General features: G+C 45.9%; 1 protein-coding gene across 4 annotated transcripts in view; it reads right to left on the bottom strand.

Moving 5' to 3' along the window:
* The window catches only part of LOC143378817 (uncharacterized), a 224,597-nt gene that overhangs the window by 20,152 nt on the left and 176,931 nt on the right, over window positions 1-27,514 (bottom strand). For all 4 annotated transcript variants that reach the window (XM_076830817.1, XM_076830819.1, XM_076830816.1 and 1 more), the window contains one exon: window positions 1,448-5,586. In XM_076830817.1, the coding sequence (XP_076686932.1) occupies window positions 1,448-5,586 (4,139 nt within the window). The remainder of the gene's footprint in view (window positions 1-1,447; window positions 5,587-27,514) is intronic.

The raw sequence follows: 27,514 nt of genomic DNA, 5'->3' as shown, positions 1-27,514 counted from the left end.
GCCCAGAATTTTAGTATTTAGAGCACGTAAGTTAATGTTGTCTTTACACTTTTATTTTAATTAACCGTCATTAGGAACCGTTTGAATTTTTGCTTCGTTGTCGCAAACCAATCAGTACAGATTGGTTTATTATAATGAGTATGCATTTTATTAATTTGATGTTAAGTTTCTCGTTTGCTGAGGTAAAACGCAAAAATTCAAGCTCGGAGTAAATTTTAACATGTTGCTACTTACTCCGCTCTAAATGGTGATAAAGCAAGCTATTTGCTGTCACACCGGGAAAAATATTCTAGACGAACAACAGAACAATCGAGAATCCAAAAAGTAGAAAAAAAGTGTACAGGCAAAAGTAAAGAAAGGGAAGAAGATTTTGATAGAATCAGATGAATAAGCAATGATGTAACTCATTTGTATCAAATGTTTAATAATGATCTGTGCTTTCATTTATGTTTTTTTTTAGAAATGTTTATTTGTGTTCATATTTGTATTTAAATAAGTAAAACAGATGTGTTACAATTTACCCCCGACTGGGACACATTGTAACAAAGGTTCAGATTTGTTTAAGATGAAGCTAGATGTCTAAGTGCCCAAGATTTTGTCACGTACGTTCACGCAATCAATTCACCACATATGTAAGTAGTAAGTCCCGCAAATTATGTCCTGATTGAGGGAAACACTTTTGAGAAAAAACTGTGAAAACTTTTTTTGTTACAATCTGCCCCGGTCAGCCCTATTAATAAACAGAAAAATCTTCAACGCATTCTTTTTGTGACAAAAAACAATCCAAACAGCGGTACTTTATCAGGGCGTCACGGTGGAAAGACCCTTGAATGTTACAAGTTCTCTTAAAAAAGATTTCCAATTTCCTTTTCCTCGATGCTCGATAAACATGGAGATGATAAAAAAAATCATGAACATAATGAAACACGAGTAATCTTTAAAAATCTGTTTCATTGTTCGCACCATAGAACATTCAGCATGCATGCACGCTTGCGCGCAAGTAGAAGTAGCGCGTAATGAACAGGCACGCTAACCGAGTTCTACTCAATCGCTCAGCAACCCGATGAATCTTCATAACCGATTTTACAGAAAGCGAGGTCTCCTACGAACAAATACCATTCAACGCGACCTACTTGTTTTTCCCCCGAAGAATCTTTTCAACTGTACCATACGTTCAGCATCCTAACCTAAGCCCGTACAATGACAGAACGATTCAAACCGCTGCTCCGAAAGTAAGCAGGTCACTGACACCAACCTTGTTCCTACACCTCCACAAACTTTCACGCGAGAAGGAGCCTGGCCAGCGGACCAGAGGGCCAAAGACAAGACGAGAGACCACTTTCATCCAACGACCTATATTATACATGCATACGGGTACCAGTGCTTTCTAAGATCCGCTGTTCAGTGAGTCCAGCCGCTCTGACCTAAAATCCCACGCGCCACTCACCTTACGATTCCTAAGTATCAGTCTTCTGAGAATGAGTCCGACGCCGACAGCGATGGGGAAGACGACCAGCGTCGCCAGGATGTAGCTGACCACAGCGACGGTCTCCTGCGATGCGATGGCGTCTCCGTCGTGTCTCTTGGATATCACTTCACTGATATTCACCGACTCCCTGGAACTGACCGATATCAGTCCAGTCTCGAAGAACGTCCTGTTCAGTTCGCTGGGGTACACAGAGACGTTGTATTCCGGCGGGGCAGAGTGATGATGCACCGGCCGGTGCTTCGTCCTGTTCCCGTTCGCGGATCCTCTTCCTGGGCCCGTCGGTGGGACCTGCGAGGACGCCTCGCGACTTTCGTCGTGCTTGTCCTTCCTCGTGGGCTCGGGAACGGGAGCACGGCTGCTGCTCGAAGCTTCGTTCGACGTAGTTTTCGGTGTAACCGTGTCGTTGACTTTCTCGGTGGTTCTGGAAACCCCCGGCTGCTTCGCGGCCATCGGAAGCTGCGCTCGTCGTTCCGTTCCCTTGGAGAACGAGCTCACGGGGCCGCTGTTGTTGAAGATGTCCGAGGTGTTGTACAGATGCATTATAGGCAGCACGTCGTCTTTGTCCTTCGATTTGTCGGACAGGTTTCGCGCCCGTACTTCCGGGGACCTCTCGCCGGAAACGCGCTTCCTAGATTCCACAACCGCCGAATCCTTCTTCCCGTTATTCGAATCAATCGTCGCACTTTGGTCCTGCGGTAGCGTGGAATTCTCTATCTGCACCGTGGTCATTAACGTTGTAGGCGCTTCGATCGTAGTTGTCGTAGACGCTGTCGTAGTAGCATCCTTCGACCTGTATATCTTCTGGATCTCCGAGGGGTCCAGATTGGCCATCCCGAAAGGCTTGCTCGGCTCGGTGGTTTTGATATCCGTCATCTGGTTCACCGGCTCCGTCGGGCTCACGGTGAAAGTCTCGTTCTCGACAGGTGCTCGTGCCGTTTCCGTGATTATTCTGGGTGTAACTGGAAAAACAGGCGGCGGCATTGGTGTTGTGGTAGACGCCGTTTCTTTGGCCTCGACCGTTTCGACTGTCGCGGTCACTGTCACGGTCGACGAACCGCTTCCGTCACCGCTACCACCATCTGCGCCGCTCGTCCCGTTCTCATTCGACGCGTTCTTTCCACTCGCGGAGGCACTCTCCGTTTCACTCCTAGACGCGTTAATTCTGTCTATGGTATCAATCTCGACGTTCCCGCTCACCGAAGTCACAGTCTCAGTCAAATTACTACCATCCTCTTCGGTGGTGTTGAGCGTTTGGGTGGTCGGATCAACCGGCGACAAAGTCCTCTGCTCCATCGTGACACTCTCCGTCATATTTGCCACGGCGATACCATCGGTTGTGAAGTTCACAGCAAGGGGCACGGCTGCGTGAAATCCTCGTGCCTGCACCTCATCCTCTACTTTCACCTCCTTCCCCAAACTTTTCTTCTCCCCCGTCAAGCTAGACCCATTCGACGCACCACCGTGAACACCCTCCTCCGCGATCTTACCCCCTTTCACCCTTCTGCCGGACGCTCCAGTCTGGCCATTTGTCAATCTCCGCCTCTTACCGACTATCGCGGCACCGTCCTCGTCGGCGTTCGCGCCGATCCGCTGATTGAGCACCGCGCTGGCCGACTTCCTCAGGTACCGTCTGTCGCCGAATCCCTCCAGATCGGTGTTCCTGGCCTTAGTGTGATTCCATCGGACGGCGCCTCGGCTACCGACTTCCGTCTGCCTGCCCGTCGACCTCGGCCCGCTCTTGTTTACGGTCAGCTGCGGCGAGGTTCTGTTGACCGCGCGTTCCTCCGGCTGCCCCGCAACTGTGACGACTTTCCTCTGCCGTTCCCCCACCAGGAGAGCAGTGGACGCTCCACCGGCTGCGACTACCTCGACGGTCGTGCCGGCACTGAGTTCCGCCGGCGCTCGGTCCGCCTCTATACCACTACCGGCACGAGGAAGCTGAAGAAGAGACGGCGGCGGTGGCTGACGCCGCTGCGCCGATCCGGTCGTTATCTCGGTCGTACCGGTGCTTCTCTCCGGTCCTCCTTCTTCCTCTCTGCTTAGCCCAGGTCCGGTGTAGTTGCGCAACAGCCGCGTCACGTTCGTTATCGTGTAAGCGTACACGTGCTGCTGCTGTTCCTGATGTCGATGTTGCTCCCGATTCCCTTCATTCCTGCCGCCCCTGTCCACTCCGTGCTGTTGCTGATGCTTCTGTTCCCGGTGACGACCCTTAGACCTCGCTGTCGGTGCCTCGATCATAGGCGAGCTCCCATCGATCGCGCTACTGCCGCTGGACGCGGCGCTCGGTGCCGAGGAAGCTCTCGTAGTGGGAACATCGCCGGAAGCGGCGACACGAACTCGTTCCTCCGTGGAATCGACCGGTTTAACGGTATACTTCACCGCGGCGTCCGTACCGATCGCGAAGCTCTGCCCCAGGCTGCGATCATCCTCGGTTACGATTATCCTCAGGGTGGACGTCTCTGGCGATGCCCAGCCGATTCGAAACGGTTCGGTGGTCGATCGTGCGATCTTGTCCCTGGAAGTCGAAGTCTCGATGTTGTTACTTTCGCGGGAGCTCGGTGTACGCGGCTGGTCAGCATGCATTTGCTCAGTGTTCCTGGTAAATTCCAAACTACCGTTCGTCTCGTAAATGTCGATTCTCCTGATTCTCTGCTCCGTGTGGTCCCCGTACATTTCCGTGTCGGACGACGTTAAGGTACTAGTATCGTCCAATTTAGTATCCCCGCGTCTGAGATTGTCGACATAGGAAGCATCCTCGATCCCAGCCACGGTGGACGAGTCGTCAGTGCTGCTAGCCTGTACCTTCGCCACTTTGGACCTCTCCAAGCTGTCCAGTTTCTCGACCGTGTCGTTCGAGGTGTCCGTCGGACGATGCCGAAAACGGATTTCACTTTCCACGGACTGGTTGTCCGCGTCCGCGGAAACAGGCTGCCGGTACGGTATCTGGGTCGAGTTGGTAGCATTCCTCGTTTCAGCGAGCACGTGGGCAGTAGCACTTCCTCTCTCGTGCCGCAGCTGGTCCCGCGTGTCAGCGTGAGCGGACGGGTTATCGTCGCGAAACTTATCGCCGCTGGAGTCTGCTCCAGCGTCTGTCTCCGTGGCATTCGCGCCGGTCTCCTTCGTCGGAATAACATTGACAGCGACGATGGAATCCGTCGGCCTGGGCTTCCTGTAGTAGACGCCGTTCTCCGGGCTCCTGAACGCGTTCTTGATCTTGGACACCGTGTTCTTCTCGACGACCTGTCGTTCCACGGCGATGTTCATCTCCTCGTTGATGATCTCCTCCAATCTCGGCAGCGGCACGGGCGTCGTCGTGCTGAACCTCTTCATGGAGTACCTCCTCCGCGAGCTGGGCGCGGTCGGCGCCGTCGGTGTCGCCTCCACGGAATTGTTGCCGGTGGCGTTCTGCGCGTCCGGCTGGATTTTCTGGCCGAAGTAGAGGAACTGCGACATGTCTTCCACGGGGATGTTGCTCTCCACCGGCCTGAAATAGTTGTAGAGGGAGTCCGGCATCGATACGATCTTCTTTTTGCGCGTCTCCGTATCCGTAGCTTTCTGACTGCTCGCGAGCAGAGATGAAGACGTCGGGGCGGAGGGGACCGAGGAGGAATTCCTATGGTCGATCGAGTAATTGCTTCTCGAGTTACCGGAGGCCGGTTTACCCTCCAAGCTTGACGCCGCGAAGCTCTCGTTGCTCGGTTTTCTCGGCCCCTGCTCGGCCACCTGCTCGCTTTCCAGCTCCTTCGAGACGAACTCGATGTCCACGTCTTTGCCCCCTGAGTCTGCCACGATTATCCTGCCGGACGATTCTGACGGTTCTTCTACGATCCCGGGCACCGCTGTCTTGCCAATCGCCGGCGCTGTTACGTACATTCCGTGCCTGGTCTCCTGAGCCTCCAGCACGTCCTCCTTCGGCGAGGCTTCAGCTGGTCTCGGTGTGCGGCTCAGATTCCGTGATTCGATTGGCCGCTGGCTCAAGATCTGTCGTCTTCTAGCGGCGAGGATGCTGCGAAGTGCTTGCTCCCTCTTCGCCTTGGACGACGGTAGCTCGGCCTGGAGGGACATGCGACCCTGACGATGATCACCGGCCGGTGTATCTGCAAGCAAATATTTGAGGACGCAGGTGAACGAACCATTCTTGCCGTGGCAGCCGGGATAACTAGTTCTCCCAGCATCGTTAAACAAAGACTTCCAACGAAGCAAACAGCATTAGCACTCTAACGTATAATATTCCAATTACGAGATACGCAGTCGTGCTAATCAATCGACGTTTCCCAAACCATCGTGCCCGTTCTGCATCGCGATTACCATCGAATCGATCCGAGCTGCGTTTCCATCGAATCACGGAGCAACAGCGGATCGTCCGCGCCTCGTTCAATGATCCCGATGTGAATAATTGGCCACAGTAGCGCGGCACGGTATAATCACGACATGCAATTCCGCTTCGTTCCGGCACTATTCGTAAAGGGAAAGTTCGGATAATGTAAACGGATCTGTAACAATGCGTCTGAGAAGCAGTGGAACAGATAATCGTTACACGAGCCTCGAGCTAGGAACACCGTTTTTCCACCTCCGGACCCGCCTCTAAAACTACACGTGACTCGATAGATCTGTACGAAACTATCTCTCCCAAATGTCTTTCTCCGCGGCGCACGTTTCGTAGCGATAAACAATTCGTCGATGGAGAAAAAAGGTCCCGGAAATTTCAGGCAAGTCATTTAATCGCTGGACCGTTCGGTTTCGTGAAATCGTTGGCGAGGTAATTAGTGCACCGTTTCTATCGCCCGTTTAAATCGGCCGCTTTTAAACGATAATTATCGAGGAACATATCGTCCGTGGTAATTTACACCGCGTACCATTTAAATTACACGGTTCGCTATACAGCTGAAGGCGGGTAAACGGGACGTGAATGAGAACGTATCCGCGAGAAGGTTGTCCTTAAAAGAACGGGACACGTTCGTCGGGGTCGCGGATGGCTGAGTGGTCTTGTTATTTTTTTGCTCTCTTCGCAGGGTTCCAGGGACCCTGTACCGTTACTTCACGGTTCCGTACGCGACGAATGTTTGTTTCTTTGCGCGCCTCCTTCGGCTCCGTCATGCCTTGGTGAAATTCCCCGGAGTCACGATCCGATTAAAATCGCGCGTCAAATTCGAGCGCGGCGCGCGTGTGACCCGACGCACCGTTACATCGATCGCGTTAGAGACGTAATTATAAGCCTGTACCAGGCTAAAAGAAGATAATAAAACAGGCTGCGACCCTTATCCGTAATTTTATCGTGTACCGATTAAATAATATGTTCGGTTAATTGAAATTACATCGACTTCCATCGAACAAGACTATCCGATTCTAATATGACGTTGCAAGTTTCATTCTTGGAAATTCTTACCCTCTTTAGTGGTAGATATCGATTAAAAACTGAATCAATATACCTTGATCGATAATAATAATATAAACGTTAAGCGATATCGTCTCAAGAGCGATAAAGTAAAAATGAAGTCAGGCCCTTTTGTGATTAAAAACAGAAGAGGTGCGAAATAGTAATTGGAAATATGCGCGGAATAATCTGTACAATTGATAAAAGCAGTGACTCGAAGGAAGACTCTTCGGAGAATGATTCTGACGTTAATGTAACAAGGTTGCACAGCATGACAGATGCAATTATCCGTACAAATGATTAACATCAGCGACAGAAGAAGGCTGGTGGCCTGCGAGAAAAGAATTCGGTTGATCAAGCACCAGGGCCTTAGGTCAAGTCACTCCGTGCATGTAGACAAGAGGAAGACTTTCATCGTGATTGCAGATACGCTGGCAAGAGAAAGAGAAAGGATCCGATGGTACCGTTAGTAGCATCGAGGTACAGGACTCGTTTATCGTACTTGAACTTCCGATCAGATATTACGGAAGATTTTCAAGAGGAATCTGGAACACCGCCGTATCGTGCGCTGCCGAATAAAATATTGCCATAAAGAAGATCTGAAGATTAGTTCCTGGCCTCTGGTAGTATAATATGCCATCTTTTAGTCTTACATGTTTAAACTTATGATACCATCTTCGTTTCAAATTTATGGTCTTCTTATGATCCCACGGGAACCAAAAATTCGTTTTGAATCTTTTAAAAATCTAACTTAACATGAAACTCACTCATTCTAAAATTTTCATCATCACGAACACTATTTCATATTGAACCACATTTCTGTAATAATAATTACACGAGCAAATTTTTGTTATTCCTTTGCTACTATAAACCGAGCCAGATAGCTTCAATAAAAAAAGGGCATGGAAGGATACCATAGAATTCGTGAAGAGTAAAAAAGAATTCATCTGAAATACATGGCCTACGTGTGTCAGAAAATCGCAAAGAAATGGTAATGCTCGCTGTAACAGTTTCGGAGAAGGGAAGTGGGGTCAACCGTCGGGGAGCCTCCGAAGCTAACGGTCTCCTTCAATGAAGAAAGGATGCGGCTCAAGTCAAGTGTCAAGGTCTCGGGTCAAGCCACACTGTATAAAGACAGACGAGGAAGGATCTCCATCTCGGCGCGCGATGCGACAAAGAGGAAAGAGGAAAGGGTGTGATAACGTCGTAGCGGTATCTCAAGGTAATTACACGGTACCGGTTTCCTTATAAGCATTCGCAAATAAAAGAACCTGAACCCACCCGCCCCGGGGATAAACAATCCTGACGGTTCGCGACAATTTTTCCACCATCTCCTTTGCCAATCGACGGCGATAATCAACCATACTTCATCAACGCGACTACCTTGAGCATTATCGATTATACGCAGCAAATAACGGAGAAAATAAATATATCTCGCGCTGATTTCTTGATAAACTTCTCCTCGATCCTCTAACGAACAGAAAAGTGTTAATCATTGCCTTGAACATTCTATTTCTAGTTACGATTAGAGCGAATAAGAAATCCAACGACAGTGTAAACACTTCCCGCTTTGTATCACTGAGGGTAAACAGTTTCTGCGATTTTTCCCACTAAAGTCGAACGATGGGCGAGCGAATGGCGCATTTGGAAGATACCGTGTTGTCAATATTTGATAAGTAGATAAACATTCCCTTTATCAAATGGATCGGTTATTACAGCGGTGGTTATCGCCACGCGGTGATGGTATTATTAAAACACTTCAGATACGGAAGCTAGGAGATCTATTATAAATCGAGATAGACAAAGTAAAACGATCTGCTTTTTAATATCATTCATTTCTCGTCTCCGAGAACGTTGGATTCAGCTCGAAGAGGATGGAGCTCGGTAACACCTTCGCAGCATTACAATTAAAGGCAAGTAGTAAATCTCGCGATTCTTCCGGCAGCGTCTCCACGCGTTGCATTATTACCACGTTACCAGCCTCCACGGCATCGCGATAATTTACGCGTTTTTGCGCGAGCCCCTCTAGCGTGCAGCGACAAAATTTTATCCGTAACCTACGACTACGTTCCGCGGCGAGAATGACCGCATCAGGTACTCGCGTCCTCTACGTGTACGCGCATAAGTTACAATGTCCGCGACACGTGGAAAGCAGCCTTAAACGCGGGGCACCGCGTTCCTTCACAAATCATCGCTGACGGGGAAAAAGAGACGCCTCTGTGCGGAGTTAACACAGTTGTCTCGCTGTTTTCCCCGCAAACGTCAAGTTCGCATAAATTTCTGTCGTTTTTCCATAGCTCGGACGTCCGCCTTGACTCCTCCAATTCAGAGTGTCTCGCGGGCATTGACGCTAGTGATATTAACACGTCCGCCGTCAGACATGTACCAAGGGCACGTGAGCGACTAGAATCCCTTTTTGTCCAGTTGCTCGGAGTTAATAAAGCCGTTGAATGCTTTCTGTCTGTAATCAGCGCGCACCTGTCCAATTAGTCGCTAGTTCGGTGCCTACAATATATCAGAATCGCTGTATCTTTTACTTTAACGATTGGCTTAGGAAATGTTATAAAAATTCATCTGTTGCGTTCGTTCCACCTGTACAAGAGTTTCGCGAGCCTGCCTGCGGTACCGTTCGAATGGGCGCTCGTCGATGCAACAAAGGGTTTCGGTGAAATTATTTATGGAGGTCGAACATGATTGACTACCCACCCACCAGAAAAACCCGCACGTGCACATAACGAACCTACGCAGCAAGGCCTGTATACTTCGGGGCACAGTGTTTCGCGAGTCGAATCGCGAATCGAGAAAGCGCGATTTATTTTAAGGACTTCATTATCATATTCGCGGTAAGTGCGCTATACCATGTCGCAGAGAGCATTCTCCACGCGTTATTATGCGATACTGTGTCGGAATTGAACGACTTCGTTGTGGAGATATCTTATGAATTTAGGTGAAAGCAAGTGGTGAGAAAGTAAAGGTCGACAAAAGCGAAAAATGTAAAACTTTTGGCGCGTGTAAAATCTAAAATTAAAGAGTCCTTGTAGAAAACACTGTAAGTGCCAAGAATCAAATTTTTCAGGAGACAGAGAAAACTTCCCTGACTTTAAATTATTTACGAAATCTGATTTGTTTCGATTGATAAATATGCTAAAGTATACAGTAACCCAAATACATCACAAAATATTCTACTTTTTGCATTAATATAGTCCAAATTTGTGAAAAAAAATATTTGTAGAAAACCCGTTAAATATGCTACCTCTTAGATGTAGAGAAAAATGAATGTGCCATTCATTTAAATTCGCGAATACTGTAAGTACCATCCCGTTTATCTATCGCTTAATTAGCCGTCACATTGTTTTCTACAGTAGTAGCGTTGGACCTACTAGCAGTACCATTTCTCAGCACTATTGGTAACTTGTATTTATAAAGGGAAATTGCATTAAAATTCTTATACCATAGTATTACCATTGGAGAACATTTACCTGGTAGAACATATTTTCCGATAAAAAAAATAATTGTGGCACTACAGTGTTTTCTACAAAGACTCTTTAATTCTGAACAACTAAGCAATCGAATTGATTCGACTATCCATGCTTGAAGTAAATGCGATTCCAATGCCTCTGTGGAGATCGATCCTCTGGATGTTGATAAGTAATGTAACGAGATACGGTACGTCCACGTTACATCCTAAGACACAGGCAAAGAAAGCCTCGGGGATCTCCGTTCGTGGCTTTCTCACACGCGATGCTACATCGACGTCTTCCACCCTATCGTGCGGTTAATGGGCGATTCTCGTTTCGTTTCCCTTCGAAAAATGGCCCCCCTACACTTGCGTCGATGAAATGAATGGTTGTGCGGATCGTAGGAATCGGCCGCCACGCGATTACGCCATTTTCCTCTCAGGAGTTTTCCTTCGCGCTGTTTTCAGTAGCAATCGTGTAATTTCAAAGAATAGCCGAGGAATCCCCAAAATGACCACCTCAGCTTTCACGTCTGTCGTCGAACCTGCTGCTACTTCGTCTCGCGTGTCCCGTAACTGCAATTTCGGCCGACAGAAACTAATTTCGTCGCGAATTACCCAAGTAGTCCAGCGATCGAAAACTTGTTACCGAATGCAATGAGTGTACCCCACAAAATTAGGGTACGCATAACTATCGAAGATCGTCAGACCTGGTTTGCGGGACCGGAGCAAAGATGATTGCCACGTGAGGATGCTGTTCCTCTGCATGAAGCCGCACGAACTGACCACAACTGCTCAAACTCTGTTAACGAGAATGTTTAAGAGGGATGCAAGTGCAGTGGATTGAATGTACAAGCATTTTAGGCACCGAAACCTTTTTAACGTTTTTGCCCTCAGACTCGTCTGTTAGCCTCTATTACGATTCAACAGTGAGTAACCATTTGCGTCGCTTGATTTTATTAACCGCAGATACTATACCCAAGCAACTAAATCCTGAAAACGATCGGCGCGCTTCAAGGCTGACCAATTTATAACCCTTCGGAGGATCGTTACTCGAAGCAGTAACACCGTTGTAACCCAGCGTAACCACCGAATCCCTCGGCCATCGACAACCAGCAATTTTTGCTGGAACACGGGAACCGCTCGGAGGAAACGTGAGATCCGACACTGCCAGGTCCTGCATCCTGAGGTCCTGAATAATGCAGACCACCTATTATCCCTTCCGGAATCGCGAGTCATCATCTGACCTTCTGCGCTCGTGCGCGAGAAATCCACGTTGCACGGAATTCTAGAGGGTTACGGTGGGTGTCCTCTCCCTGTCCCGCCGTGAAACCGGAGGAACCGAGGCGAAAAAAAGGGGGGGGGGATAATAATAAAGGAGGGGGGAGGGCAAGGTAGTCGAATACCGTCGCGTAGGAGAAGGCACGAGAAGTCGTGGGTTATCGCCGCGAACGTGACCGCATAAAAGATCGTAATGTTTTATGTGAACACGTGTATAAGGGAAGGTCAGTTCTGCGCGCTTCTGTCCTTCTCCCGTTCATCCTTCTCCCCGCGGCCGCTCCGGCAACAGCCATTGTTTTCGCCGGGGGAAAAGGGTTGTCGCCGGACGATGTAGCGATTACCGTTTCTTCATCGATCATTGGGAGCCTTCGAAACCGCTGTTCCGTTTAGTGATGTATGATTGTTACGTTGCGAAGAGACGTTGCGAAGAGACTGGGGAAAAAAAAATGTGGCAAATGGACTGTCCAGTGGTGTTGAGAAGCAACAGCGTGCATAGATTATTAATTGAGGCTGTTCGGCGAATAACGGTCTTAGTGATTACATGCATTGGAAAGTTGGAATATTAAAGGGCAGCGGTACAAGTGGATAGTGATTATTAAGAGGAGTCCGCATATCGCGTAGGCACCCGCGTTCCCTTTGTCGTATCTGCCGTGGAATTTCGGTCGTTCCGGACGGAACGCCTCCGCGGGCGCGAGCGTACACGCGCCGCAAAAAGAGGATTACGAGCGGCGCGGCGCGAGATTCGTGCCAGATAGAAGTCGGTCTTGTCGTGCGCTACGGACTGACGTACAAATTGCTGGACGGCTACTTAAAACGAACAAGTGCTCATTACCCGACGTGATAAGTTTACCCGCGTCCGACTACGCCTCGTAAATTCATGCCGAAATGACCGCCTCGCTGGCGACGACTAAATACTCAGAAACGCAGACGTATCCTCGATTACTCCTCGTTTAATCCAACTTCTTCGCCACCTTAAGGCCTTCTTTATTGCCGCCGCCCTTATTCGGCGACACTCCAGTGCCTGTTATTATCGTGACTTACTGATATTGTTCGAACGTGTTTGTCACTGTCCGTGAATCTTAGACGTAGCAACGGATAATACTTCTTTTGCGTTCCATTTATAGAATTATGTGTTTCACAAGCTATCCGGTAACAACTTCATCGGCCACTCGACTTGATATTCGAAATTTTTAATATTGTTACTTGAACTACCTCGGAAATACACTTGTGTTTCAAAAGCTAAGGAAGCCGTTTTCCAGAGTAAATGAAATGAAGTGGTCTGGAATTAAGAATTTAGTGACATTTGTCTGTAGCTTTTGAACTATATAAGATATCGGAACGAAATTTGCGTTAAAAAATAGGAAAAAATTAGCTTCTTCTAATGATATGTCACTTAATTTTTTTACATTTATTTATTTATTCTGTTTTCATTTTTTTTAAGTTAATTGTTATAAAAACAAATTGAAAGCTGTTTATTTGGTAGTTTATTTAATGCTGTTTTCAGTGGTTTAAGTCGCATGTTGAGGAAACTTTTCGTTTTCAAGTTATAAGGAAAGTAGCCGAGAAAACAAAGTGGTCCGGGTTTTCCTGTTATTTCCATATTAATTCTTCAGTTTCGGGATATAGATTTTTTTTCTATTATATGATTTTATTCGGATTCCTGATATATATGGATTGGATGTCAACAGAAGTTCATGAAATATATCTTCGTTTCTTGATTTCCTTAACATTTGTCTGGTATTCCTATTTCTAATTTTTTTTAAAATCGTTGTGACGTGTTTCCTGTGCCTCTTCAGACAATTGTCCAATTGGGAGTAATGCGTGTTTTATAATTTCTGCACTATGCATTAATATCTTGTAGATAGAAGCTGGCATGTTATATCAGCCACAGTGTGCCACAAAATGCTTTGCAGTATCTTAACATAATCTATCTTAATACAGGGGAAAAAAGGAACCTTGTCACAATTGTTGAACACCAGGCAGGGTTTACGATGTTAGCAATTTGCTTGTCTTATTTTAAACAGGCCAGGATCATAATCACGCTTCGGTACTGTCCAAGCCTTCGTGCGCAGGATAACTGGTAGGGTTGCTTCGTATCTAGGAGTATTATCTCGGTATTTATGCCGAAGCCGTGACCCCTGTGACAACGTGGATGTCACGGATAACCTTTTTTGCAGGTGACTAAAGGAAAAATCTGTATTCCATACGCTCCAATCTTTCCATGCACGGTCCGCGTGGAGCTAGCACATTTGCAAGTGTAAGTTGATGTGTTCCTTAGGAACGAGCACCAAATTTTTTGATTGGGCACACTTTGGAAATTGAGAAACTTGGAAAATTGGGCCATATATCAGTGGTTCCCAACCAGTGGGTCCCGAAATATTTTCTGGGGGGGTCGCCACGGTTTTTGGATTTTTTAAACAATATTATTAAGTTAGAATTATAATATGAAATACCTATTTTTAATGTGTTTTATTTACCTAATTAAATTTACCTTACCTTATATGGGGGGCGGACAGGTTATTTACATATTAATTCTTCAGCTTCGGATATTATAAAATTATATTTTAGAACGATGAACTATTATTACTACTGCTTCAAATTCCTCTCTTTACTTTAAGCAGCAGCCCGGTAGTACAAAGAGATGAGAAAAAGTTGATGTGCTTCTTCTTTAAACGAATTATACGCTCCTGCGATGAGTAAGCAGTTCTTCTGTCTCAGGTATCATTTCAGAAAAAAAGCTTATTCCGTAAAACTATCCATTCATAATTGCACCAAAACATCTCGCGAATATCGTATAATAAGGTATTCATTAATCCCATAATAGCTGCGTTAATGGGCATTACTACTTGTCTGCGTAGAAATCTACTGAATCATCCCCGATTGTCTGGAGCCTAGCAATAAGATAGAAACGGTTCAGTGATCAGATGCAGAGTCGTTATTACGATCGTCGACCTGTTCCGGTTTTTTGCATTACGTCGGCTCGGTTGCAAACGCAGATTGTAATTACCTTTGGATGTTTATAGGATACTCGTCCAGCTTTTATCATGCTCGAGCAATGATTCAAGCCCAGCAATTGATCTTATACGAAGCTCAAATTCTACTAACCTCTTTCAAAATGTTCCATCAACATTCATGGTAAATAATAGGGATTGCAAACCGGTAAATCGATAAATCGGTTTGCAGTTTTTTTTCACAGATAACGTAGTAGATGTCGACGGAATTATGCGCTATATATATGCGCTACATTGCTATACATAAAATTTTTACCGGTAATTTGATAAATTACGTATTTCTCGATATTTACCGGTAGATCGTGAGAAATACGTATTTCTCGATATTTGCCGGTAGATCGCGAGAAATAGTAGCGCATATATGTAGCGCATAATTCCGTCGATATCTACTACGTTATCAGTGAAAAAAAGCTTCAAACCGATTTACCGATTTACCGGTTTGCAATACCTAGTAAATAATAAAGACTTCATATCGGTTAAATATCGAGTTATCAGTTACTGTGTTTGCCAACAGATAACTAATAACACGTGTTACCAACCGCAATTAAAAGTAACAGAAGAATTTAAACACCTAATAGCTCATGTATTGAGGTAACTGTGCTCGAGTTCGCAGTAATTATTAAACCGGGTTATTATGTAAATAATTGAATACTAAGTAGCCACCTGTGTACGATAAAGGAATCCAATTGGAACATCGCGGTTTAAAGAGGCGCACAATTGTGCCGCGTGCTCTTCCAGTGGCACACGAACGTATTCAATGCACATATGACGCGCGCATGTTGAACAGGCCTAACCACCTGCTGGACACATTTCCTTTGTTGTATGCCATTTTTCGGATGAGGCCGGACAGAACGACAACGCAACAGGTTACACGCTCCCCGAACACGCTTAACTGTATCCAAATGTTCATTACCATGCTCTGCAACCTGTTGAACCAGAGAAATCTTCTCGACTAGGCGGCAGACATGGTATTAAGACACAAAAAACGAACGATTTACCCGAACCCTACCATCAACGTTCAATCGATTTGATAACAGCCTGGGTATTCCCAGAGACTACCCCCGATTTAGTAACTCCAACTAATTATTTTCTGAATTCATTTGCCAAGTATCACGATACACATTAAATAAACTTAAAGAAAATGAATTTAGCTATTTTCCAAGGCTAAAAGAATATGAACCTGTGTTTGGTAGTCATTTTAAATCGATGCAAAGTGAATGAGACCAGGGAAACGAACTGGCACGGCTACTGCCTGTTGTATTCCGAAATAATGGAGTCCTGTCGATCATCGCGAAACGAGGGGTTCATTACATAATTATCAATGAATTATGCGTGTTCAGTGACCGGAGTGTCCTCTGCGGGAATCGTCCCGCCGGAAGCGGATGCACGCTTCACGAAAGACGGACACAAGTGAGACGACCCGTGTGTGTGCAGACGCGGCGCAGTAGATGCGCCCGTACGCGCCAGACACGGACGTACAACGTTATACGCCGCATAAAAGCTGGCACCAAACGTCTGTGGGAACTAGACGTAATTTTCTCCGCCCATTCTCGCGAATTCTCCATCGGATATTATTAAATTTCTATCGAATCCAGTATTAAAGAAATAGAAACGAAACTACGAAAAATGCAAGTTCCTTGTCTTTTCAAGTTGGCTAATTACTGCATCGTTGCAAACAGAATGGCTGTTATAATTGTAGCTACATAAAAAGAGCTTCGTTTTATTAATAGCGTAGAAATTTAAGAGACGCTAGCAACGATCTCTTCCTGGCGAAGGGTCACGGTCGTCCGCTCGACTATGAAACCATTTACGAACAATAAAGACGCGCACACGTTCGATTAATCCCGCGGTAGCAGTTCGCGATTACGCGTTGAAGATTGCATCGCTCAGGCTCTCCGTTGCATAATGGATCCTCGATCTTCCATTAAATCATACACGAGCCCGAAGAGAAACTGCGAGTGCATTTTCAGATTGCAAGACGTCGAAACTTTCAATAGACTTGTTGCGTTAAAACGTTCGTATAAAAGGTTCATTAAGCACGCTGATAGCTATCGATTCATTTTCGTCCGTGAAAGTTTTCATTGAAGCTCTTCCACGAAACAATTGCCACCGCTGGATGGTTTGAAACATTTACTGCTCACGTGTTGCGATTTCTAACTTTACAGGAGTACAAGAACAGGTTCTAAATCGGTAATGAAATAATTTCCTCCTTTCTAACCAGCTTCAATTCGTTTTTCCACTTATCCCACCACACGAGCATCGACTGGGCATGTCTCCAATGCTAAAAAAAAATTATTTAATATTGACCTCCTTCTAGGTCTACGATTAAGAATGTCCAGTCGAGCCTCGTGCACCGGAAAGTTGCTAACTTCGGTGAGACGCGTGTCAGGCGCTACCGATATCGCGTACCGAGCGTGTTTTACAAGGAATCAGAATTACAGCGGGGATGCATTTAAGGGCCTTCCGGTAGCATCGATAAAGTTACGCATGCGATTACGTGTCGAAGATGCTATCACCTTGAACGTCGTTACATAAGGTTTCCAGGGACGCACAATAGGGCTCCGATGTTCCATTAAATCGTATGCAAATACCGGGAGAACAATGGAACGCGGACGGTCGGATCGACGTTCGCGAAAAGTCAGTGGTCGGTTGCCGGAACGCTTCCTGGATGTGTGGCAAGCGATCCACGGGATCCCTGAAGAAGATCCCAGGAATTCAAGACCGTACCTTAACCCCCTTCTTCCTAGTACTCTGCATAGTAGCGCTTCAACCAGCGCTTCAGTGCCCCCGGGTTCAAAATAACGTCTGCCAAAAATACTAGACAGTCGGTGGTTCTAATCCACGAAGAACCTGATTTATTGTTGCAAGAAATAGAAGCAGAAAAATGAAATCAGAATACAAATATAGGGACACAATTTTTTTTGTTGTTATGAGTGACTTCTAATAGACTTGTCAAAAGTTGGATTTTATAATGATATTTATGCTGTCAAAATCTGAAATCTGAACTTCTTAGTTACGCCAGAGATGTGGACAGTGAGCGTGTTAAGACTGTTAAAAAAAATAGCACATACAAAACTTTAAAAACATGTCTTAAAAGCAAAAAGTTACCTAATACTTTAAGGTTCTTGCGGCACCTCAAACTTTTCTTTTTGCGGAATCTAGCTTTCGCGGGCTTCGTCTGTATCACTAAAACAATCACACAGTTTTTATTTTCCCGTTCCACCCCACCCTACACTTCTTCCTCGGTTCAAACAGCCGGCTTTGAAATGGAGATTCCTGCGTTATTCAAGAAAGTGAGACGCGAACGTCATTCATCATAGCAGTACGCCGAACGAGGAAAATAATGACTGCCAACAGCTGTTCGGTATCAAGCAATTCGTTAACACCGCGTTACGGCTATCTTCTTACAAAAGGAATCCCGCTACTCGCGGGTGTGGCTGATTGAATATAAATCATAATAAATTGTACGACAGTGCGGAATTAATTTATGGGGCCGATGATTTAAGATGTTGCGGGTCCTGCGTAATTGACGCCTCATTTCCGCATCCAGCCTCCCCGACGACCAGAGAAATCCATCTTCCTTATAGTAAACCTAGCGTCGTTATTTCCTACTAACGGAATTCAAAGCGCTTTCCTGCGGATACGTAATCGATCATACGCACTCGACGCGTTCGTTATCCCTAACAACACTGTAGCCCTAAAATCCCTCGAATTCCATACATCATTCCACAACATTCATTCACACTTTGTAATAGAAGAAACCGCCTGCAGAATTCTCCACAGAAGGTCAAAACATTCATAAACAGTTCTAACTTAGGCACTAGAAGTTCCCCAATGATTTTTCTAGGAAGGAAGGTATTCGAAGCATCTTGCAATCAGCAGCGAACGATGAAAATACCGGCGAACGTAGTTTTGCGTACCGTTCGAGGCGGCTTCCTTCTTTCGCCCGAGGGCAAACGAGCGTACCAACGATCACGATCAAGATCATTGACTTCTCACGAATGTAAAGCGATCCCCTGAAAGCCCCCGTACGGCCAGCGCGATCTTTCGTCCGGATATCACGTGGACACGGGGAAAGGAAGGAGTTATCAAAGTCGTGCATCGCCGCGACGTCACGAACTGGCTCACACGGAATTTTTTTTCTCCACCGCGACGACGTTTCGCTTCCCTTTCCTTTTCTTCCCGCTTTTTCAACACTTAATCGTGGAATTTCTTCTCGAAGGATTTAATTGAAAAGCGTGAACGTCACGTTCCGCGTAGCTCGTTCTACTCCGGTCTAAGCATAATAGAAGAGTTTATATAAAACAAAGAAAACGATTGTCATTTCATGAAATAGGGTAGGTGGGGGTATTACTGCGGACTTTTAAGGTAGGTTAACTTTGAAACCCTCGATACGGCGTTCGAATGAATGAAAGTTCCTCCTTCTTTTTTTAAAAGAAAGGTGGAACCTTAATAATTCCATAAAAAAATATGAGGGCAGGGTGATAAGCACAGTTAATTAAAAACACAGAGACTTGTCGATAAATGTCATTGCAGGAGTTACTGCGGACATGCATGTATTACTGCACCTAATACTGCGTTGAGAAATAAAAATTAAAACTAAAACGCAGGTGACTGATTTACTGTTTTTCTGAAAAAATAACTCTTACTCTATCGAGTAATAAAGCTGCATTACATGTATTACTGTTAATAACAAAAATATAAATGTGTTTCAAGTAGGTGTTCATGACCGCCATATCGGGAATCGACCGAAGTTTCGCCTTGACGAATTTCAAACTACGATAAAAGAATTAATAATAACTTTGCTGTACATATTTATTAATAATTATCTGTAATAGAGTTTAAAATAATTTTATCAAAAATTTTCAAGAGATCATGTACTTTCCAACATTAAATACGATCTGTTTTAGAATATCCGCAGTAATCGGGGCATCCGCAGTAATACCCCCACCTACCCTATGTTAGAATCTAAGGGTACATTTATGTTGGAGCTGCGATAAACGATCAGAGCGACGATAAGAGCGAGACGATTACATAGATGACCAACGATAGAAGCGTCGAGAAAGAAATATTTCATTTTCTTCGCTATTATCGCCGCTCCAACATAAACGTACCCTTAGTACATACCCCATTATGAGAAACATCCGCGAAACACTTCTCGAAATGAGTATCGAGAGATCTGAACAGCTCCCCGGCTTGGCATTATCGCGCGCGTAGCCACCAGCATCGCGAAGAAAGTTACGAACTGATAAAGGGAATAAATCGCAGCGAGTGCCACGATCTCGCCGTCCACTGTCGATCGGGAGAGAAAGGAAGAATGACTTTCTGTCTTCGCCGTATACTGAAACGCGCGTTCAAGGCTACCCCTGAAGATCACGGTCACGTCGTTAGTGCTGGACAATCGCCATCTGTCATCGAGGGTTTCGCGCAGTCAGTGTCCATCGCTCGCAAGCAAAAGAGGAGAAAACAGTAATACTCTGCCCTGATCGTCGAACCATATATCACTAGCATTTGCATTTCCATTCGGGTGGAACTCGGGGAATCCTTCGTTCGCGTCAATGCGAGTCACTCGTCGTTCGTATGAATAATCGTGCTCCGTTTCATCACTTTCTGTAAATACCTCTCTGCTTGCTTCATAACATCCACAAACAACGTCGATTGCGACGTGTTGCCGCGTTGTTTTCCTTTCGATTTCAGAGGTCCGCAAGGGGATTTCCGCCACAATCTTCTTTTCCTTATCGTTTATCCATTAACTCTATATATCCTCGCGATGAGAGAGCATTATAAAGCAATTATCACTGCGAATGTTATGATCGTCGACGAGGAAAGGGTGCTGCTCCTTTTTGAGGACTTCGCCGTGGACGGCGTACCGATGCTTAATTAAGAGATTATTTACCGCCCGCGATGTGAATTATTATCCATGACCGGTTCCTGAAAAACACGGACAAGTGGACCACTTAAACCAACCTCATCATCGTCGCAAACGATTGAAACTCATCCTCGATCCTGACGAGGCAAATAATGTTGTCGACGGATGAGGTCAAAATAAAGGGGGAGAAAAAAAATTAAAAAGCGTGTATCTTAAAAGGCACTCTCGGTACGCGGAAGACTCTTAATGGACGCCGTGAATTTCGTTGAAATCTCAGCTATGACACAACGCTTAATCTGACGTCTCGAATACTTTGTGTTTAACAATAGTCAGGCTGTAGCTAGAACCAGGAAACTTGAAGAAAAATACCAACGAGCTCTGAAACCACTGCTGAAAAGCTAACATTAACTGGCATTGACAATCAGGAGAATGCAAGAAATGACTCATTAGCAAAATAAATACAGAAACTGCAATTTCATTTCGAGAGAGTGCTTATAGCATGCCAGAAGGACGTTAATGTTTCTTTAGAAGGATTTAAAGTTACGATTTTGACGAGTGTCAATAAACCGATTTTTACAGACGGTGTTTATGGACAATTATATCCCTCTGCGTTCTCGTCAGGACGGATGTAATACCCTCAGCAAGGTGTTACACGAGACAAGGTCTCCGGCTGTACGATTCGCCATGATCACTGGCTAAGGTCGTCTATCTTGAGCACTCCGTTGCAACATTTTGTATGGACATTGAACCTTGATTACGAGGAGAAAGGTCGGTGTCGTGCAACGGCGTTGCATGCTAACGAACCTCGTCGTATTTTGTTATTTCGGTCTTGTTATTAGAGGAACGAACGCGCCAGCCTCGTGTACCACGAATCAAATTTTTCCGACCGTAAGTCAGATCGTGGTGGCATGCAAATCGGTCACCGACCGCAGCGTAGGAATCTATGAATGTAGATACCACTATGCTCTCGATCCAGGAAATAACAATTGAATGCTGTTGCTACATAATTATTGAGGGGCTCAGGGAAAACAGGCACATGCCACAAATGCATAAATTTTCGTCTCTTTTTACCATTAACTCGTTCCTGCAATGTAATTTAATTCCCCTGTAAGGTGAATGTCACAATTTCTGCTGATTTAAGAGGTAACTCGTCATAAAGAAGGTGTACAAAATTTGTTTGTGATCAAAGTTTGCAGAGTGATTGATTAATTCTTTAATAATAAATCAACCAATGCAAAAACTATTTAAGAAAAATATTTCAAGATGTTTAGCTATTAGTATTATTTTGTTGCAACTATAGTATAAACGTAACTCATATAATAATAAGAAAAAATTCGAAATGATGAGAAATGGGGACATGAGCAGAAATTGGGACATTCACCTTAATAGCATGTACGTTTCATCGAGCAGGATCATATTAAATTTTGTCCAAGCTGAGAAAAAACAAATCCGTACTGGAAAAGAGGACCATACCACTCGGCTCCATGGAACCTCGTGACAGATCTTACCTTGCCTTCAAGATGAAGATAACAGATATGTAGAGAAAGTAATTATTCATACGAAGTAAACACAGAAATAAGTGGTTAAAAACGTACTCGTAATTAGAATAAAATTGGAAAGGTAATGAAAGAAAATATTAAGAAATAGTGGTGAACACTATATACGGCGAAATAAAAAAAATTAAAAAGAGAATTCATTTTTCAGCTAAAATTTGATAATAATTATTATTTACCACCTAATTCAAGTACCGTTTAAAATAATTACAGTTTCGTACGGCATTTCCTATGAAAACAATTTGTGCTTCAGCTTGCTTTCCTCTAAAATTCTAAAACAGTGGCATGTGCATGTTTTTCACTAGGCCCCTTAATTGCAACCCGCGTTTCGCAAAGAAAAATTTGCAAGCAAGTTTGTGTTTAAGTTATCGTATCTTCCTTTTTTTCAAAATATAACCTGGGGTCTTTAAGAAAATCCTTACTCAACGTATTTAGTGGCTTTTATTCAATTTTAAGTTGCCTACTGACTGAGTTTAGACTTACCAAGTTCGATTTCGTAGAGGAAACCTCAAATCCAATGAAACTCGCCGTGGAACGCAAATAACGTCGGGGAACGCCATAATTTACAACAACCCGAAGGATCGTTCAAATAGGATGCATACAAATAGCGCGTCGCATTTACTTGATGATCGAACAGATCGTTGGCTATATGCACGCCGATCATTTACACGCGATCTTCTTCCGGCACGTAATACCGTGGCTAATGAGCCCACGTACCTCGAGTGCAGGTTACATAAACGTGGGGACGCGTCACGAGGAGAGAAGGGAGATAACCGACGGAGAGGAGTCGGTCTCGAAGACACACTTGTAAGACGTGGAGGAATAATTAGTCGTCCTGGGACCAGATACCATCCAGGCTTACTGGATTCTCTATTTGAAATCTACACACGTTTCGTTAATAGTACAAGATTAGAAGATCGCGAATACCGCAACGAAGCAATATCAGAACATTGACTGTCGAATGTAGACATCAACAGCATAACGGGGTCGAGCAAAGGGGACAAGAGAACACAAGTGTCCAGAAGGCAGAGACTTACAACGGTAAAGGAAACAGGGGTGTGTAAAGCTTGCAAGGAAGAATACCTTCCAGGAATCCATTTGGATGGGCGAGAAAAGGTTTGACAAGGAAACGGTGCCAGACGGGGTCGATCAGACGTTAATGGAGATTAATTTTTATACGGCCTACATCCCACGAACGCCTCCTCCCACCGATGTGAGACAAAGCCTGTAAGGATGCGGGGATAAGTATCGTTACATGTGCCAAGGCACAGGGATAGTCATAATGTAAGCATTGAACCGACGACGGTGCCTGAACCGTCCATTGTATTCCGTAGCCGGAGTCGCAGGTTCGGGCCAGCCTTGAAGCAGTGAACCTCCCAGCGCGACAAGATGATGCATTGTTACAATGCCCGGCCCTATACTTGCCCTTTAGGGTCACGCAGAAAATCGCAAAGGTTAAGAGGTATCAACGCCGTCGTATCTGCGTTTGCCGCGAGCTCTGTGACCCGGGGCTCGAATTTCGACGGTATCACGCCTCTCCACTGGAATATACAGGCGGAACAGAGATTCCATTCGATAGATTCCAGTAAGTCCCATGGAGGACACTCGTCGGGAGGTTACACGTGATTCTGGATATCTGGTGGACCTAAGTGTTTGCGGATTCTGCGGTAAGAGTTGGTTCTTCAACATCCAGGTGGTTGAAAATGGATTCCATCATTCCAAAGTGGTACAATTCAAATTCTGCAGCACCAAGAAGGTTCAAAGTGGCCTCCATCAACTGAAAATCGTCTGGTTTGAATATTGTAACTGCTAAGTGACCTGAGCCGAGTTTCTTTGGCGCAGGATTTACCAAATCCCGCCCGGAGACCTTCGGGTGATTCGATTCGGCTCCCCCAAACTGAAAGTGACCCGAGTAGAGTTACATACTATAAATTCAGAAGGTTCGGACCTTGGATACCCTGGGCCTAGGTATACCCTGATATTCTGCGCAGAATGTAACACATAGATAATCGTGTATGTGATTCTGTGATGAAAAAGGTCGGCGAGCAGCGATCAGATGCGACGTCTCTTCAAGGTTAATCCGAACCCACCTGACAAGATACGAAGATCCGACCGCACGAGCCTCCAATAAAAGAAACAGCAGGTCGTTCTGAGCGTAACTTTCCTGTGATTACCGGGGTGATGATATAATTCGTCGGAATTATGGTACGCGTACCATCTTTCTTAATGATACAATACTTAAGCAGCGTGTAAGGAGAGAGATCGAAGGGAGAACGATTGTAAACGTAAATATTGCTTAATTTTACCAAATGGAAGGCGTTGTGAGTTAGGATTATCTAAGAAGTTTCACTGGAAAACTGATGGAGCGCTAATGTCGGGGAAATCTCTGTGTTCTTCCAAGGACACCGCTGCATTTACGTATCTCGTGTTTGAATGACAACACGTGACGCCTTTAATTGCCCAGTGACGGCACTTGCAGCTCCAACCCGTATTTCAGGCAGAGATGCCTGGACGAACAGCCAAACGACTTATGCAATCAGAACGATGTCTCTATTTCAATGTGCTGCGATCGTAGACGTCAGTACCTACACACGGACGCACTATTTAGTATCGTACACCATGTAGATACCAGAATATCGACGAATGTATTAGCACCATTCGTTTTATGGAGCTGGCTAGATATCGCGGCACACGCGGTATCAGCTAATGGCCCACTAGAAACGTATTCGCCACGAACATAGAGATTTAGTGCTTCGCGTGGCGATAGGGTCAACTCGATGTATTTTCCATGCTTCGGTACCTTCTTGAATAAAACCAGAGATCTCCATAAATCCGTCGGACAGTTTATACCCCCTGAATGACAATACTATTACCCACACCCTCAACTTTCGTTCCTCGCAACTGAGAAGAAACCTAACCCAGACCTCCATCCAGGGACAGAGCATTTCGAAGCAACTTGCCACTGATTATAAACTCGATTTACGAGCAATCATTCCTCCTAGCGGATCGAACCAAGATCCACGCACGCATTCTAGAAGTGCAAGCTGGCTAGGAGGCAGCTGTACAGTTCGCCTCGGTTCGTGCAGGATTTCAAAGCACTGCGAGGTATCGCTTGAAACAAGAAGAACACAGAGGCCACGATTGGCAAGACGTTAGCACGAAGTTCGTGAAGATTCGCGTGCACTGAGGGGTGCAGGAAGAGGCTCAATAATGGATATCGATGATGTTGGAAGAGACATCGGCACGTCCGCACGCATTCCGGCAGCCAGTTATAAATCACTGATTCGTATCTCGGTAAGGCCTCCTTAACCAAATGGATGCTACTGTCGATTTGAATTACTGCCCTTACCTGGCGAGAGCCATTGCCAGCCGACATCCACTCGAAACGGTTCAAAGTTCTATGTAAACTACCGCCCACGTTTACATTCTCTGGCCACGAGAAGGCCCCCCTCCGCCGCGTCCCAGATCCCTAGACAGCCCGAGAGGCCTCTCTATGTCCGCAGCTCTTCTTCGAGTGATCTAAGGAAACGTCTTCGGGGCCGCGATAGAGCCGACGCTGTCGCTCATGGCTGCCGAGGATTTAGGATCGAGGGTGATAGCGACTGAATAAAAGATGAAGGAACAACCGCGGAAGGTATCGCTCGGCGGTGCAAGCATTTCGCAAAAGGTTCCTCCGGGGGTAAACGCGCGAAAGACGATCATTTGCACTCTTTTCTGCCTTTACTTGGACTTCGGATACTGAAAGGCTCCAGGCAGCAGCGGGAGCTCTCCTGTGGAACACGAGACGCGGTCAGGCAGGAAGGAACTGGTCGAGTGTGAAGATTGTCTAAAGGCTTCTTTCAAAGTATTCTTATTGCGACATGTTCGCGACTATCTTGAACTGCTTCTCCAGATAGTTGTCGTATAAATTCAAGCAGTGCCAAGGCTCTTACTGGACGTCCTCTATCTACTTGCGCGCTCCAGAGAGTCACTGATTAAAAGTCGCTGCAGTGTCTGCACAGTGTGTCGGGTTGCAATTGAGCGTGTTCCATGAAAAAGGGGCTGGTGCAACGTTAGTTTTATGAAAGTGAAGGTATCTATGCTGGGTACGCATAGAAGGCGACAGAAGGGTCAATTTTCATATTGATTGATTCTTTCACTTCGTTCACAGGAATCCTGTTTCGTCTCCGCGCGTCCATTCGGAACGCTAATAACCTCGCACGAGACCGAGCCGAAGGAAACCTTGCCCGCGGTAGCTTAAAAAGAAGTTCGGTTCAAGGGGATCGAGTGGAGCAGGCTGGGTTTCCAGAGGTTCTAACTGAATTTATGGCGTCACCTGCCTAGGAATGCGGCCGTACAGACAATAGAAGTCTAGTCGTTCCTTCTTGATCCTGCAGCCGCGCCAGGCTGATCCACGATCTGTAAATTGGATCAGGAACGGCCACTGCCAAACCACCCTTTCGTTCGGCGCGCTTCTCGCCAGCAGGCTGCGAATGGTTAGAATAGTTGGTGGGCATGGTGTCTGTGTGCGAGACACGCGCGCGAGTATGAGTCAGGTGCGAGACTGCGTGGGCTGCGGAAGATGCGTCTTGGAAGTGATTGTCTCCGTTCTCAAAGCTGTGTTTGGGCGAAGACCGTCGTGTCTCGCGGAGAACAATTGTCTATTGTGCTTTTTTAAGAAGCTGGAGTCGTTTAATGAATCCTGACGAAGGAACGACGCCGCAGACAGCTACACGCGCCATTCCTCTCGGAACTTTAACCCTGAAGGTAAATCTTAGATTGCATTTCCATGCACCGGGCACGAACCGAAGATAAACGTAACTGATCGAGCCAAAGCCCCCTGCTACTAAACGCCTCAGCTATGAATTATCTACCGCAGTTGCCTGGCGCCATTATCACCTGGAAACGCTTCGCAACACCCCGTCACGAGTCCTCGATCACCAGGAATGCCAAAAATCACCGTCCGAGGTCGACGCGCAGTCTGTCTGCCGACACGAGCCGACAAGTGTGTTTTCAGGGTGACTGCTTGCGCAACCGGCGACATATCAAATCGATTGGCATACATACACCGATAGCCCCGCGCAAACTCTGACCAGCGTCGTTAGTATTCAGGGAGGGCCGTCTGCAGCCGAAGCGGCGAGAAGTGCCTAGGAATTCCACTCAGGAAGAATAATTTTAGCTTCTCCCTGTTCCCCGACCTTGCCGGCTTCGCGAAACCTATGCTTTCAGGGAACAGTGCTCCGGCAACGATACAATTCATGAACTCCTCTCGAGAACTTGGCACACTCCGGCATCCACGGATCATCCCCACTTATCATCCCCGAAATCTTTAATTACGACACCCCACAATCACGTTCTACTTGCTTTCCTTTTGATGATGTTTCTCACAGAACGATGCTCTTCCTATTGAGAGATCTTGGATCCCCCCTCAGAGCTGCCTGCTTTTACAGCAAAAAGCAAGTCTCGGAGCTGAAATCTAAACGTAGGCACACGTGCGTAGA

Source organism: Andrena cerasifolii, chromosome 2, assembly GCF_050908995.1.
Source record: "Andrena cerasifolii isolate SP2316 chromosome 2, iyAndCera1_principal, whole genome shotgun sequence".
NCBI lineage: Eukaryota > Metazoa > Arthropoda > Insecta > Hymenoptera > Andrenidae > Andrena > Andrena cerasifolii.
This window is presented reverse-complemented; position numbering and strand designations above follow the sequence as displayed.